Consider the following 16569-nt stretch of genomic DNA (forward strand, 5'->3'; position numbering starts at 1 on the left):
TTTTACTAACAACCCTGTTTTTCTCCATCTACTTTGATCAGTAGTTGCTAAAGGCCGCAAAATATTCATTTTACAAGCAAATTTTTCTTTTCCTGAAAGAGGTACTTTGTTTTCCCCAACTCTAAATACCAGACTCAATGAGAGATGGAGTAGGATCAGCACTCAACTACAGTGTAACTATCATGAAAGAGCACCTATTTTTCTACCACTGCTTTACAGATCATTCAATTAATACATTTTCTAAAATGTACAATTTATAAATAAGCTTTCAGTACACCTATGAAATAATATTCACAATCAGAATATAAATTGTTAACATAAGATTTTATGTAATCTCTATTCAATTGGCTTGGGTTATTAACAAACCTATTTTCACAATTACCCAAGCTGCATAACAACTTAGTTTTAAAGTAAGATTTTAATGCAACTTAGCCGTATGTATGTGCAATGTGTTCATATGGAGTTTTACATAAGACATGATCAAACTTCATTAAGACAAGAGGGATTTAAGAGACAGAGCAGCCTGCTTAACAGTAAAGAGAGATAAGATTATCATGCAGTTATGTAGATATTACACAATCATATAGGCAAGACAGGTACAATATAACACAGAGTTGCACCCACAGCATTCAGAGGCTCTCAGAATAAGACACAGATATGACGAATCTTGCAAAGCCTTCTGAATTTTTTTAGAAGTACTTTAAGCATGTTACTATACATTGTACACTTCTTGAAACATTGTATTTGCTTTTGGTAAGTCCTTCTTCTCTTCTAACCAATGCTGTAATAATAGTTCTTTTTGGCATTTTTTGGTTAATCTCATTAAGAAGCTAACACTTAAGAATAAAAGATTAATCAGTGTTTTTTTAACTTTTCTGTACCAAACACATTGCCACCTACAGGCAACAATTTAAGAACACCCCATGCTCTCAAGGAAGTATCACAACCACAACCCTACAAAATAACACAGCATCGAAATAGTTACAGAATTTAAACAGACTAGTAATCGAAATTAAAGACACTATTATTTCTCTACCTCAGTGAAATTCAGAAACTAATTTTTTAAAATATTATTGCTAAATGCCTCCATTTACATGCAACTTAATATTGCACTCTGGAAAAAAATAGTTTATGATAAAATACACAATAAAGATGTACGAAAATATTTCATTAAAAGTTAATTGCTACAAAAGAAGAGACAAACTTACTTCCAGCTGTAGCTCTGTATATTTCCGTCTTAATTCAGTAACTTCCTCCCCAGCTTGCATCTTCTTGTATAAATCCAGTTCAGTATCTAGTAACTCCTTCTGCATCTATGAAATTGTTACGATAAATTATTAGTTCCACAGTTCACATTCTCTACCAAGGAAAAAAATTTCCAATAAAAGCCAAGAATCTATTGCTACGCTCCTGTCAGCGGGTAATTCAGAAATACACAGCAATTTAAGGATTGGCCAGCGGTGGCCTCCAGGTAAGGTCAAAGTCTGCCATAGCACCACTATCAGGAAAACATTCCCAGAATCTCTAAGGAAGGGGAACTTGGAAACTAGAAGCTGTAGTGAAATTCTAAACCAAACCAATTTTAAACCAATTTAACCAAGTTGTGGCTTATTAATTCAGCTCACAGCTGTAACCTTGCAGGTATGCTGCTTACTATGCTAGATTTCCATCTTCAAAAAGAAACCAATTCCAAGCTTAGGAGCTGTCTTGGTAAGACAAAACTTCAGTGTGTAAGTAGCATATTTCTGAGCCTGGTGATGTCCAAGCTTTTAGACTACCACACAAAGCCAAAGCCAATGTTGGTTTTTTTTCTAAACTACACAAAATAGAAAATGCAAAATTATATGGTAGTGATGATGAGCTAAAAAGGGATTCTACAAAAAAAACCAACCAAAAGAGCAGTACAATTATTAATTAATACAAAGTTTATAACCATTAATTAGAAAAAGCATCGAAGTTTATCACAATTCCGAAATTGGTAGTTCCATTCAGACCACAGCAGTAAAAACATAAGACTTCTGCTAACAAAAGGTTGGGTCTCTGATGTACCTCAAGTTGCCTTCCAGCATTTTAAAACTCAGCACCTTAAAAAAAAAATATTAGAAAGTTCAAAAATATGTATGAAACTGAAAAATGTCTCTGAACCTGAATTTAGACATGTTCTTTGCAACCGCTGAGGTCTATGTGCTGGTACAGGTGCGGAAGAAGGCTTTATGTGACCATGAAAATGTTATTTGAAGTTCTGTTCCAAATTAAAAGCTCTTTTCTCTTTTTCTTTTCTATTTTTCTTTTCATGGAAAAAGCAGGAGCCAAGTGTTCCAGAGACATCACAAATGAAGGACAAACTCATAGATGATTGTGAAACAGTTTTACATTCACACTTGTCAATTCAAAACCCCAGCATGTAATGTATTCAAAGGCTGGTTGTCAAGAGATGAAAGTTTCGCAGTTGTGACAGTTGGAAACCAAGTATCAGCACTGAATGATAAAGAAGGGCTTAGGATTTTTGTTTCTTTGTGTTTTTCCTGGAAGCTTTAAAAGAGAAAAAGCTGGATTATTCAACTAGCAACTTCAACCTGAACCTCCTTCAGCCCTGTTTTCTGATTATCCACAGCAACCACAGAAAAAAAATCCATTATCTAAAAAAAAAAAATCTGTAACAGTTTTCAAAGTTTTCAAAATTAGAAACAGTGTTTCCCTCAAATCCTACAGTGTTGCAACACAGCAATGAGACAGCAAATGAAGACTTCTGAAGTTCAATAATGACCGGCAGTTCGAACTCACAAAGCAGCCAGTGACATGGGTGCTGTTAAGAAAGTTTCTAGACTTTTGAGGTTTTTTTCTAGTGCTCTTAATGAAGACTTGTCTTTTAGAGAGTTCAAGAAGAAAATACCTCCTTCAAGACACACCAAGAGGCAGCAAAGTTTTCTATACTCGGGAAGGAAGAGTACTTTGTAGTCTGCATGAACTGGAACAAGACAGAAAAACGTAAAGATAATGGCACAGTCTCATGGACCACATCTACCTAATGCTTCAGGTTTGCAGGGTCTTTTGAGCTGACCAGGTTTTAAACGCTAAGCAAATGCAAGAGAACCTAGAGCAAAGTCTTTCCGAAAATTGCCAATTGTAAATTTTAACTGAAGGCTCTGTTAATTCCTCATATTCACAAAGGTCAGATAGGACTGATTGTTTTTTCTCTCTCAAATGTTAACAAAGCAATGCTCACATAAAGCACAATCTCACTGAGCGGAAAGCTATCAACAAAATCACCTTTCCTACAGTTTGGAAATTTTGTCCATTATGAAATGGGTTTGCTTAAAATATTTTTTCACTTTTCATATTACAAAGAAAATGGAAAAGCAGCTCAAGAACTTAAAACTGTAATTCAAATTAGCATTTCACCTCAATTTACTAAGCAAAACCAACAATCATACAGGGAGTGGACCAGGTTGTGAAGTGAAGTGGGATGGTGATGTGTGCAGAAGAGATCTCAAGACCAACAAAACTGGGTTGAAAAGTGACCACAAGTATTAGGCATGCCAATCCACATAAATGAGGGAGAGCCTACAGAACAGTATAATGGGGGAAGATCTTTTTTCTGAGAAATCTGTGCCTCTCTGAAGAGCCTGTACACTAATACACACAACTCCTGAAACAAAGAGCAGGATTTAGATGCCTATGCACAGTTACAGGGTGACAGCCTCATCAAGATTACAGAAACATCCTAGGAAAACTCACACAACTGGAGTGCTGCAGTGGACAGACATGGTCTCTTACAGAGGGACAAGCCAGAATGGTAAGGAGGAGTTGCTCTTTATGTGACAGTGCAGTATGAAGGCAGAGTTCTGCCTGGGGACAGATGATGAGCCAGTCAAAGGTTTACGAGTCAGGATTAAGATGGTACACCAATACAGGTGACGTTGCAGTGGGTGCATACTACACACTGCCTGATCAGGTAAAAGTAGTAGATGAGGCCTTCTACAGACAACTGGAAGAAGCCTCCAGCTAGAAGACTCTGGGCCTGGCTATCTGCTGGAAAGACAGGATGGTTTTCAAGAACCACATCCTCCAAGTTTCAGAGCATGCAGGAAATAAAGCAAAGTTGGCAGGAGGCCTGTCTGGATGAACAACGAGCTCCTAACAAAACTTAAATCTAAAAACAAGGAGTACAAAAGATGAAAGCAGGGTCAGATGACAGAAGGAATACAGAGAAACTGTCTGAGCATGCAGACGCTGGTTTGGAAAGCCAAAACCCATTTGGAGCTGAATCTACCAAAGGCCATGAGGAAGAAGAAGAAAGGCTTCTGCAGGTCCAGCAGCAGCAGAAAGGACCACCACGTGAAAAATAGGGACTGACTGCACGGGAACAGCTGAGGTACTCAATACCTCTGAATCCTTAGTCTTTACTGAAAAGACGTGCCTTCAGCAATTCCAGATCCTGAGACCAGGGGAAGAGCCTGGAGCAAGGAAGACTTTTCCTTTGTTGGAAAAGAATCAAGCTAGGAAACTTTTAAACAAACCTGATATACACCAATACCTGGGACTCAACAGAATGCAATCATAAGTACTGCAGGAACACATTGATGACACTGCAAAGCCAACCTCAAATATCTTTGAAATTCTCTACTCTGTAGTGGTGAGGCCACATGTGGAGTGCTGCGTCCAGTTTCAGGCTCCCCAGAACAAGGGACACACACTGGATAGAGTCTAGGGAAACGCCACAAAGATGATCAAGGGACTGCAGCTCTACTGTATGAGCAGAGGCTGACAGAGCTGGGATTGTCCGACTTCAAGATGAGAAGGTGGCAGGGGGGCAAGGACCTTATCCATATGTATAAATACCCAGTGTGGATGCATAAAGATGACATTCAGACTCTTAGTGCCACCTGGTGATAGAACAATCCCCAGAAAGCCCTTCTAATCTCAACCATTTTGAGCAATTTTGTGTTATCAGGCTATTTTCTTGTTTGCTCTAAGAATTTACTGGACCACTCTCAGGGTAAAATAACTGTCAGGGGTTAAAATGCTACATTCATGATCTTCTTAGTCAAGAATTAACCAAGTTTCCAAGATGCAACTTCCTTTTCCATTTCCACAGGTCTGGATTCTCTCCCTTGCATGTGACAAAACCCACAACCAACTGGTATTCCTGGATCAAAACCTTTATAAACTAATTTTTCTGTTGAAATTCATGAAGCATTGTACACAACCAGCAGAAGAGTATTTCTCAAAAATATGAGGCTTTAACAATCAAATGCAGCTTTGAAAATACTGCCAATTTCTAAGACCTTTACAGTTCCAATTCACTCTACAGGTAGATAACATCCTTCAGATCTCTCAAACATTTTCTCACCAATATCCACGCTTTCAAAAGCATAAAAAAAACCAACTCGTCTCTTCTCCAGAAATAAAGAAATTTAGTCTTATAGCATAGTCGTCTTCTTATGTCTGAATTCTGGGATTATTACCATTAGTTCCACCTCTAAAACACAGTGGAGTGTTCCTCTGCAACAGAAGTTGGTTTAAGACACAAACTGACTTCCACAAATTAGAATCCATGTCCATTTTCCAGATAAAAATCCACTCTTTCAACTTTTTCCTGACGAATTATGCAAGAAGGTACATTGAGTACACATAAGTCATTTCAATATTTCTTTTTGCTATTTCTTTTCAAATCTGTACATCACTGTAATTTACACTGCAGTTACTTTTAATGCCTATAATTCTATGTAAAATAAAGCAGTAAAAATGCTGTTTCAGACTGAAAACTAACAGTCTATTTAAATTAAATCTGTGTTGTAATGTTACACTAGCTTCTTAAAATGGAATCCCAAAGAGTAGAAGAGAAGACTAAGCATTCTGAAGACTTAAGAATGAAAACAGCAATAAAAGGTCAAGGCTTTTTGTCTTCTATTGGAAAATACACTGCAAAAATCTGGTATTTCATTAGTATGCACTTTCACACTTGATGAAGCACGAAAAGCTTGTAATGTATTTAAAAGAATACATTACTTTCTTAAAATATTTTTTCTCAATGTCTCACTTAACTCTTAATCACCTCATGACCTGTTTAGGAATAAATACTTCTATAAAAAGCAAAAGAATGGTAGCAGAAGAAGGAAATTCCTCTCACAGGTACAACCCAAACACAGGCAGCTAGAGCAAAGGAAAAGTGACCAGTAAAATCTTCAATCTAAAAAGCTTAATATGCTGAAAAAATTCAGTGACATAAAAAACCCAGCAAATTATGTACCAGTACAGGGGTCACCTAGTTTCAAAAAGCAGTCTGTTTTGTGTATCAAACCTGACCAAAAGATATCTGTGTTGCATAACAGAAATCTTTTTGCATAAGAAATACTATTTGCATGATTTCTATTAAAAATCTAAGAAAGTAACAGACTATACATAAAAGACCAAATAAGGTAAAAGAAATAGTAAGTATTTTTGAGGGTTTTGTTTTTTTCCAGATGATATAATAACCTGTGTAACAGTGGATAAACCTTTTAGACAACAGCATGGTTTTAAAATTAACCATGTTCCTTTAAAACAAGGGCAAAAACCAATCTCACTTCAAAGACGACTTCAAAATTAAATCACTATGGTCCTAAATACTGCTGATGTGGCTGCATGTTTTTATTCCGCTGACATAAGCATGTGAATTCATCTTGTTAAAAAGGTGACCAAAACTTGAGTACCTGAGTCTTAGTTTTCATGCTTTTTAAAGGAGTCCCTCCTCCCGGTGATGCACCTTTTAATTCATCCTTTAACTTGGTAATGCTGTTAGTTAAAATTTCGAGTGTTTTCATGATTTCTGCTTTGTCTTCTGACTTCATGGCTTTATTCTTCTCCAGCTTTGAAATCAGCATCTGTCCAATTTAAAAAAACAAAAACCCCGTCTTTTTACTTAGCAACAACTATTACAGATCTGCTTTCTAGTACTCATTACAACTAATGGAAAAAGCAGAATATTGCATTTCTTTTCTTGTAATCTTCAAACTAAACGTATAGGGCTCTTAACAGCTTGTATTAAGTTTCGAGTCTCTGTCTGAATCTCTTGATTATTTGCCAATGATCACCTGATAACTCCATTTAATTTGGGCAGATTTGCTCAACTTATTAAATGATTTCAAAAGTTTTATTCAACTTAAATCACATTTTGGCCTTCTTTTCCTCCTAAGCCTGAGTGCAGTTGTGCATACTTCTGTACATCAATCTCTCCTGCTCTTGTCAAGTATAGCTCTCAGGCTTTAACTTCTCCAAAAACACCTAAGTGCGTTGCACCAAAATTAGGCCATTTCAACTAAAATTACATAAGCTTGTAGTTTAAGTGAACTAGCGAGTTTGATTAAAACTCTAAACTTAAAATAATGTGATAATATCATTCTAAGAGAATACTCATACGTCAGTTTTTTAGCTCATGATTAGAAATGCTGAAGCGTTTTAAAGAAGCTAACTGAGAATTTACAATTGAATTGCTGACATTTTACCTTTTGTGTTTCAATGTGCTTCTCTAAGATTTCTTGCTTCTTTTTTCTCACATCTTGTTGAAGTCGCAATGCTTCCTAGAAGTATAAAAACATTATGGAAAGTTTACAGATTTTGAAAAAATGCCAGAAGAATGATACACTATACCTGACAACTATAAAGCAGTAACTTACAATGACGGGGAAAAAAAATTAGTAACAGAAACTCAAACTACTAATAGGTAATATTTCAAATTATGTTTTGGAAAACAATGCATCACCAAATCAGTGAGGGATCTAATGAACTTTCTTTGTTAGATGTGTGCCGGAAAGACTTCATTATTACTTATGTACAAAGTAAATCCTTACACAACTTCACTGCAAGGCAATATAATACAATACCACAAGAAGTATAACATACAAGAGTTCAAATGAGCAAGCACAGTATCTTAAAAGCAACTGTAAATCAAGTCCATCATTAAAAACACATTTTCCAGTACAGTTACAAACAAAAAGGAAACACATTCTATTTTCTAAAATTAAAATGTTACCTAAAGATAACCATCTCTTTTGCATCTGACTACTGTAACTTGGAAGTGACGAGTGCTACCACTCAATCTGATAAAAACAGAATCTTGACATTGCAATGGACAATTAAAAATGAATTGAAACTGGTAAGTTTGTGACATACTGCACTCAGAAGGAGAAGCAGGAGATGCCACAGCTGCTGTTCATGCTGCTTGAGAGAAAGCAATTGCTTCTTGCTCTCAGATACAGAATGTAGAAATCTTAGATAGCAGGATACTTGCAGCAAACAATTAAGAGCTTTGATATCAACATATTTAATGGGATAAAAGAGGAGATATTGTACTTCTAGATCACAGATCAACTGGGATCAGACTGTAAGTGGACTATCATATACAAAGAGTGTAAATACACAACAGCCATAAAAAAGAAACAGTAATAAGGTTTCTGTATGTGTTCCCAAATACCAACGAATTCTACTGCATGAAATGTTAGCTTTGCAATGCAGTGTGAGATCATTTTTTGGAAGGGAAAGGGAAGATAAGACAAGGGGATGAATGCTAAGAAAAACCAGGGAGACAGGAGGAAAGAAGGGAGTGAGTCCCACAAAATCATGTTTTTCCAAAAGTACTAGTATATTGTAATAGAAGTCTCCAAAGAGAGGAAGGAGAACAGGAGCACATGAAAAAAAGAGCTAACCACCTAGCACGCCTTCAGTGTCTTCTCTCAAAAAAAAAAAATCCTACAGCTGTTATAATGAATCAATAATTTTACTACAAGCTTTTTGCCATTTCACAGGGACTTAGTGTCTTAACTTGAAAGGTAAAGGCCTTAATGTTATTATAGGGGACCAATATGAAATGAAATCCCCAAATCAGAAGCAATTTCTTTCAAGTATGGGCTAGTGCCACAACTAACATGCAGCTACAAACTGTTATTTCAATTTATATTAGGTATTAGTTACAGAAGTTTAGCAATAGGCTAAAATCTGTTTAATGGTTATACTGCTTTCAATACTTATGTTTGAATCTAACTTAGTATTGAACTCTAAATTTCTAGTTTGAAACCAGTAAGATAAACATTGTCCTATATTTAGTTCTTCTAAATTGTAAGAACAAACCTGGAAAGGAAACTTTACTGGGATCTTTTGAAAATTCTAAGCAAGCTAAACTACAACTAAATGGCCAGTTCAAGGCCAAAAGTGTTTTTGTTGCACCTCCTAACATAAAAAAGAGAAAACCTAGTGCTATGCAAAAAATAAAAATGGATGCAGTAGTAATATAGCTTGGGAACAATAAAATGGAAAGTCCTTCAGTTCTCAACTCTCTCAAGTGAGGAAACAATTTTGGTGACAAGTACAAAATACACTGAGAATAAAGGCCAGCTCCAGAAAGGCTTACATAGAGAAGAAGAGTGACTAAATTATACTCCCTTCTCACTCACAACAGATAAATCATGCCTCAACATGGAGAACCAGCTTCCAGGAAAATGTTCACATCCTGAGCTTCCAGAGAGGTAAACTTGCTCACACTGTCTGAACGTACACTGAAAAACTAACAAAACAATGCTCAATTTTCTTGTCCTTTGAAACCATTATAGTGAATTTAATCTTATAACTAGTTGCATCTATGCTCCAGATGAACATACATAGTGCACTGTCTCTAGTGATTGCAAGTTCCCAATCTAGGTCCATTTTATAAAAAAGCATATTTAATTTACCTGTTTTTTCTTCTGTGCTTCATTAGAGTCTAGCACGGAAGCGGAAACAACAGGCAAAGATTTCTGTGCTGCCTTCAAAGCAGCAGGGTTGTACACAGTTTTTGTCAAGCCAGTAGAAGTGGATAAAACCTATAGGAGGAAATCATTTTATTTTTTGCCAGTGAACTTCAATTTTTTATTTTTTTTTTAAAAACATGCGTGCTTAAAAATATATAAGCGTCTTTTCTTTAGTCTGTTTTGATGATATGGAATATAAAAATTTGGTGTAACAATTAAATTTGGAGTTGCTGAAGTTAAGCAGCAGCACCGCACCAAATATGTAAAAATTATAAACATCAGATTATAAATCCTTTTCACTGAGATTTCATATGTACTTCCAAGTTTCAAATATATAAACTTTTATGTATTTGAGCATTAAGGAAACAGAAGACTGAGATTTTTCCCAAGAATAATGGATTTTTTTGGTTTTTTTTGCTTTGAAGTTTAAAATACAATTTTTCATGGCTGCATGAATTTTCCAAGCAAAAATTCAAGATTATTTTAGAGACTAAGGTCCAAAGTAGGTAGAATAGTTCCTCTTCGTATGCAGTTTGTGCAAAGTAGAGCTTGCACAATCCACAAGAAGTAATTGAAGTACAAGGAAGTCTTCAACATCATACAGCAAAGAAGAGACTCCTATGTCTCTGTTCTCTTTCGTACATTTCAAATGAGGTATGGAAATTTCCACATGGCTTACTGAGAACACAGCTGTTTGCTTTCACACTTCTCTACAGTATACTATGTGCATCTCCACAAAACCTGAAGATCTGGACTATTCTGTTTTTTTATCACGTTCCTTAAAGGACATTTTGGGCAGGTTACTATTGAAAAAGCCATAGCTAAGTGCTGGAGATATCACAGGCATGATCTTATCTGCCTTTCTAGCAAATCACAGCAATTATGCAATTGGTATCTTTTCCAGTAGTTTAAAAATCCTTTATACATACACGTAAAAAATTAAAAGATGCATGCAGAGTCTATTGGTCACCATGCACTCCATAAAATAGACACAATGCCCACCAACAGGAGGAAAAAAAAAAAAAGAGACAGCCAAGAAACATCAGAAAGACAGAAAAGATCAAGCAATCAGAAGAATTTACAACAGGAACTCTTCATATAAAAGCTTTTCACTTCATTGTGCTATTTATACTACTTCTTCCCATGGTAAAGTATTTTCTAGAATAGGCAGTACAGAGGAGGAGAACAAAAAAATTAAAAAAAATCAAAGCACGTTACGGGGTATTATAAAAGGTGTTATAATAAAGCAGGCCATTAAAAAGGAGATGAAGGATTTTTTTCTTAACTTATTAAAGCACATTAATATATGCACATCCCAATCACAGCTCCTATTATCAAGTAGCTTTAGGACAGGCTACATCACAAACAGAGGACCAAGTAAAGACAAAAATATTGACACACTCCTTTTGCCCTGAACTGGCTTCATGGCAGTGACCCATGCTTCCTCATCTCTATTAATATAAGGAGAGACGTCACAGCAGATGTACCTGCATCAACTAATACAGAAGAGCAAGAAGCAACACATTAATGTCTTCTACATCTCTTAATACTATTCAAGAGAAGGAATAGTGTGAATCTCTTCACAAGTTCATAATTTGAAAGTCCCTAGACAGATCTTAAAAGGCCTCACAATGACTGTTTCCAACTCCTTTTCCTCCTGTTCCTTCGGAAGCACAGCTACCTATTCTTAGACGAAACCAGTCCACAAATCCTACACCCAGTCAGAAGCTAAAAAACTGAACATCTAGGACATGACACCTATGGTTTTTGAAAGCCATCAAATTTTTAATGTCTAATGGCATTAGAGTTATCACTGCAAACTAAGCAAGGTATTTACTTGTAAGGGGAGACAGCAGGTAAAAAAAGGTCACACCAAGCTTCAGCACACTCCTAAAAATGCAAAAGGAAACCGCTGGTTCACAACCAGTCCATTGAACACCCTAACAGCTAATCAAAATCAGTCTGTACTATAAGATAACACAGTGGAAAAATATTTTAGCCTGAATTTGCCCCCTGTATAAAAGTGTTTCGAGATAATTCAACTCTTAATGAATGAGGGGAAAAAAAAGTATTTTCACTCAAACTAAATCAGATTGCCTATTTCTAACGAAAGTATATAGTACGTACATAAAACGTAGCTCAGGAATACACAGATATTTATCTGCAACTAATTTAGGGCAACAAGAATGCAACTAATCAAATCAACAAAACACAGGCAAGAAGCCAAGATCAGTGCATTCAGGGAGACTGCTCGGCTTGAACTGAGCCGAAGAGACATGCTCTACAATTACAGCTCAACATGAAGTAAAGTTACCTTTGCATGCTGAGTACAGCACACTGTCACTGAAGTGAACTTTACTTGTTACATCCCACTAAATGCATTAACTGACGTACTGTAAGAGGGTGGGTGGGAAACACAGTGGATGCTTGATTAATTTCAGGTCAAGCCAGTTTCCAGTAGAAAAGGCACATATTTAGGCAGAGGAATCCTGTTACCTGGTAAAACTTGCTGCCTTTCTACCAAAAGTCTTCTCAAATGAATGTTATAAACACTGGGGAACCCTGTCCCCTAAGGTGCTAACAGATCTGGAAACATACATTGCGAACTTTCCTGCTAAAGTAAACACATGAACAACTCTGTGCTCTGAAAATTGCAACCACTGGGCAAAATACATAACTCATATCCATAATTCAGATGCATCTTTCCCACCTTACCTCTCTTTGTCCTCTCTATACTGATTAATTTCTACTTTTACCTTTTCACAAGTACTGCAAATTGTAAGACCAAATACAAAGGTAAATGTTTACAGCATCACCGTTTAAGGGACACAAAAGCTCAAAAATATTTTTATAGAAAGGCTTCCTACAGATCCATACGTAGTGTCAGAATTTATTCTTTTTTTTAATTATTTATGTATTCTCCTAACAACTCGGGTTCCTGGAACATACTGGATTATTCTCATGACTGAATAAATGAAACCTACTACATTAAAACAAAAACCACAGAACAGCAGCTTCTGTCCTAGCATGTTTTATTCTTATTATCACTTAGCCATCTGTTGAGGTTTGATATATTATACTTCATAAAATTAACCTTGAACAAATACATTTATTCATAATTATCACACAAATATTGACACAAGAAGTTTTATAATAAATTCCACTGAAATCTAATGTGAGAGGATGAGAATACAAGACATACTCTTACCTTTTCAGTTGTTGGAGTAACTGGCTTTGACATAAAACCCAGTCTATCCTTCACAGATAATTTAGTCACATTCTAAGAAAACAAAAGTATAGTTCAAATATACTTAGGTTTATTAATATTTTACTGTTTTCTGTGAAATTCCAAAAGTAAGGTATTTAGAAAAAAAACATATATCTCTAACAAAACCATAGAATTTTGAGCAACAATAGAATAAAAATAATACTAAAGCCGTTGATAAAAATAAATCTTAGATATTTGATTTCACAGTTAATATACTCTATAAATAGACTGGGTAAGACAGAGATAAAGTCAAGTTGGGAATCAAAGATCGTACTACTATTTTTTTTGCAAGAGGTCTATGGCATGCTAGCTCGCAAAGGATTATCTACACAGACCTTTTAAAATACACTTCAGGTTTTGTGTTTTATAAGCTGCTATTTGCAGACATCAATTGTAGAAAGCTTTTGTTTGAATTTAAACTACAAATGTTTTCTGAAGTGCAGTGGTCTTCCTTTTGAGAGCAGTGTAAAACTTTAGTGACACAATGCTAATAAAGTACTCCTAACATTGTAAAAATGTAAAGGCTATTTCTAATGGGAGTAACACGCCAGATTCCATCATTATTCATATTTGTGCTGTGGTTACATTCTTCCTTGTATTAAGGGTGACACACAAATACCAAGGACACTTTTAGATCCTGACCATCCGTCTCTAATGGTTTTAGCTGTTTAACAGCTATAACATTAAAAAGAAAGGATAGCTTTTAGTTCTTTGGACAGAAACCAACTTTATTTTGAAATCTGAAAACTGCAATTTAATACAACATTAGTGAAATATTTTCAGAGTATTTTTGTGGTTTTTTTAACTAAGAAAAAAGCTATGAGACTAGAAATTAAGTACCACGCTTGGGTAAGAAAGCCAAATATCACTGCGCTGAGGAAAACTGTTAACATCAAAACACTACTCACAATCAAATTAGATGCACTTACAAGTAGTAAATGTGCACTTGCAGTACAAGGGTAACTGTATTCATATACTATGGAACCTATCACAGAAAGAAAAACATGCAACTCATTTTTGACTATGATACATACCTGAGTGACTTCCGTATTGGCACTCTGTGCTTCTGCAGGTTCAATATTACTTGCAGGTACTGGACCTAATCGCTCCTTGACTGACTGTTTCACTACCGGCAAAGTAGGTTGCTGAACTAAGGGTTGTATTACCTGTAACACCACCCCATCCCCCAAAAAAGTACATAATAATATTAACAATAAAGGCTGCTACACACGTAGTTCAGTAAATACACAATGAAATCGCTGCAATGGCATTTAGATTTGCACTTCGTGCTTTCTATCATTCAACAGCTTTTTCACCTGATGGCAAAAATAAACACTTCATGAGATGTGGGATGTTATACTGACTATTTGTGTAGTGCATACAGCAACAGTATCTACTTTGCACTTGCAGCTCACAGCAGAGATCAGACAAGTCTGGCCTATTTCTGTTAGTCATGTCTACTTGGACTATCTTAACTTCCACCTGTTAGAAGTAATAAGCAGTCTTCTGATTCCTTTCGGAAATCTTCATCATTAACCATTTAGTTACGAAAAGGCGAAACACAAACTTGCATCATACTCTCGCTTTTTACAGTGATATGTTGCTTTTCATCTCTTGTGTGTTTAACTTGGACAAAACAAAGAATACTTCCTCAGTTGTGGGACTCAGAAAAGAGAAAACAGAGCAGCTAAGCTTTGAACCTACCATCGATATGCCCTGACAGCTAACACCTAGCCTTTTTTCTTTGAGAAAAACCTTAAACACCTTAAAGACCAAAAATATGTTTCCAAGCAAGCTTCCTGTCATAATGATGACCCTCAAGAGCTCACCTAATACATTCGTCCACTCCAGGGCAAAGTCAGCTATACCTAAGCTATTACTGACAGCATCTATCTAGTTCTTACAGATTTCCAGTGAAAGAGGTCCTATCACCTCGCTACGCAAAAGTGTTTAACTGAAAATGTTTCTTAATATCAAACTTAAATCTCCTGTGCTGCCTTTTAAGCCTACTATTTCTTGTTCTATCTACCACAGATGTGGAAAGCGCGTTATTTCTGCGTCCTGGCAGAAGCCTTTTATTTGATGATTTATTATGGTAGACTCTCACCAGTTTACTAATTTTTTCCCCTCTTTTCAGAATTTCCACAATAAGAATTTTCCAAAGTAATTCCGCCTGCTGAGCAAACAGCAATGGTCAAGAAATTATGCAGGACCAGATACCAGAAACTGGTACCAACTGATTTTACACTGAAAAAAATTCAAAAGCCTGTCTCTAGTGCCTGACACAGAAAACAAATCTGGCTGGAAACCTTTAAAAATACAGGTGAAATTAATTTAGCTAAATTAATTAATGCACCAGAAATCTTGACAAAAATTAGAACACTTCTAACCTGTGACGTACTGTAAGAAAAGAGTTTCCACGCTACTTGTGGATGTGGTACCAAATATTAATTTCAATTTAAAATGGAAATAAATGTTTATTAACCTGAAAGGCTTATTAATTAAAAACACCTGTTTACTGCCTCAACAATTTGATAACCATTATACCTTGGAGTAGACGAAGATGAAAGCATTGCACTTAAAATTTTAAGTTTGTGTAAAAATTTCTTGTCACTGTGCGCCTGCTATCGCCCGTAACAGACTTCAAATTGTAGATTCCTGACATGTGATGAAAGGATGTCCCTTGTGAAGCAGGAACCCTTAATACTGTTACCTGATACCATGACTAATTCATTTACAGACCATCAAGGTTAACTTGTCAGTGGTGGCACGCTTGGAAGTTAGTAACATAACTAAAACTAAGACTATTTAAAAATCGATGTTTTGCAATTAGAACAAAAATACAAAACAGGTATTTGTTTGGAAATACACAGCTAATACTCCAAGCTGGAGAGCGTAATCGGCAAATAAGCTGGTGTCGGTAATTATTCAAGCTATCCTTCTCAAGAAAGGTAATGATTGCATGAATGCAAATAACATATACCACTGCCCTCTTCTGGCTGATCAGATGTAAACTAAGCTTAGAAAATAAGTATCATTTTGAGTAGCATGAGTTCAGATAAAGCATCAAAGATTCTTATAAATTTGAATCCAAACTCACATCTAAAGAATGGTAACTGGAGAGACAGTGAGATAGTTATCATTAAAAATGTGGGTTTTTTAGATAAAAAGCAGTGCCTTTGTTACAAAAGGATGAGAGAAATGAAACTCTTACCTAAAATGCCCTACAGCAGGACTGCTATGGAAAACTGGGTCACTGATTCTGAATGATGACTTACACCATACAGAGAAAGAACGAACTGAAAACTTAGAGCAGCAAATGAAAGAAGCCTCTAACAACTCATTTGTTCATTGTATCAGTGCATATAAATAAATGAATTGTTTCTTCTACACAGTCTCCCTCACCTTTCCCAAGTGTAGAATATGTTGTTCCACAGTGACAGCAAATACAACATAACAGGGTACACAAATTTTTAGAGAGACTTGCTACACTGGCAGCTGACTGGCTAGACTCTCTGTCCAATAGACTACACCACC

General features: G+C 35.9%; 1 protein-coding gene across 1 annotated transcript in view; it reads right to left on the reverse strand.

Moving 5' to 3' along the window:
- Positions 1–16569, reverse strand: part of RBM26 (RNA binding motif protein 26) — a gene marked incomplete at its 5' end in the record, with an annotated part of 40505 nt that overhangs the window by 9620 nt on the left and 14316 nt on the right. The window contains 6 exons of the mRNA XM_010191425.1: positions 1209–1313; positions 6696–6866; positions 7488–7562; positions 9708–9836; positions 12973–13044; positions 14067–14198. Coding sequence (XP_010189727.1) covers positions 1209–1313; positions 6696–6866; positions 7488–7562; positions 9708–9836; positions 12973–13044; positions 14067–14198 — 684 coding nt within the window. The remainder of the gene's footprint in view (positions 1–1208; positions 1314–6695; positions 6867–7487; positions 7563–9707; positions 9837–12972; positions 13045–14066; positions 14199–16569) is intronic.

Source organism: Mesitornis unicolor, unplaced genomic scaffold, assembly GCF_000695765.1.
Source record: "Mesitornis unicolor isolate BGI_N332 unplaced genomic scaffold, ASM69576v1 scaffold19519, whole genome shotgun sequence".
Classification (NCBI taxonomy): Eukaryota; Metazoa; Chordata; class Aves; order Mesitornithiformes; family Mesitornithidae; genus Mesitornis; species Mesitornis unicolor.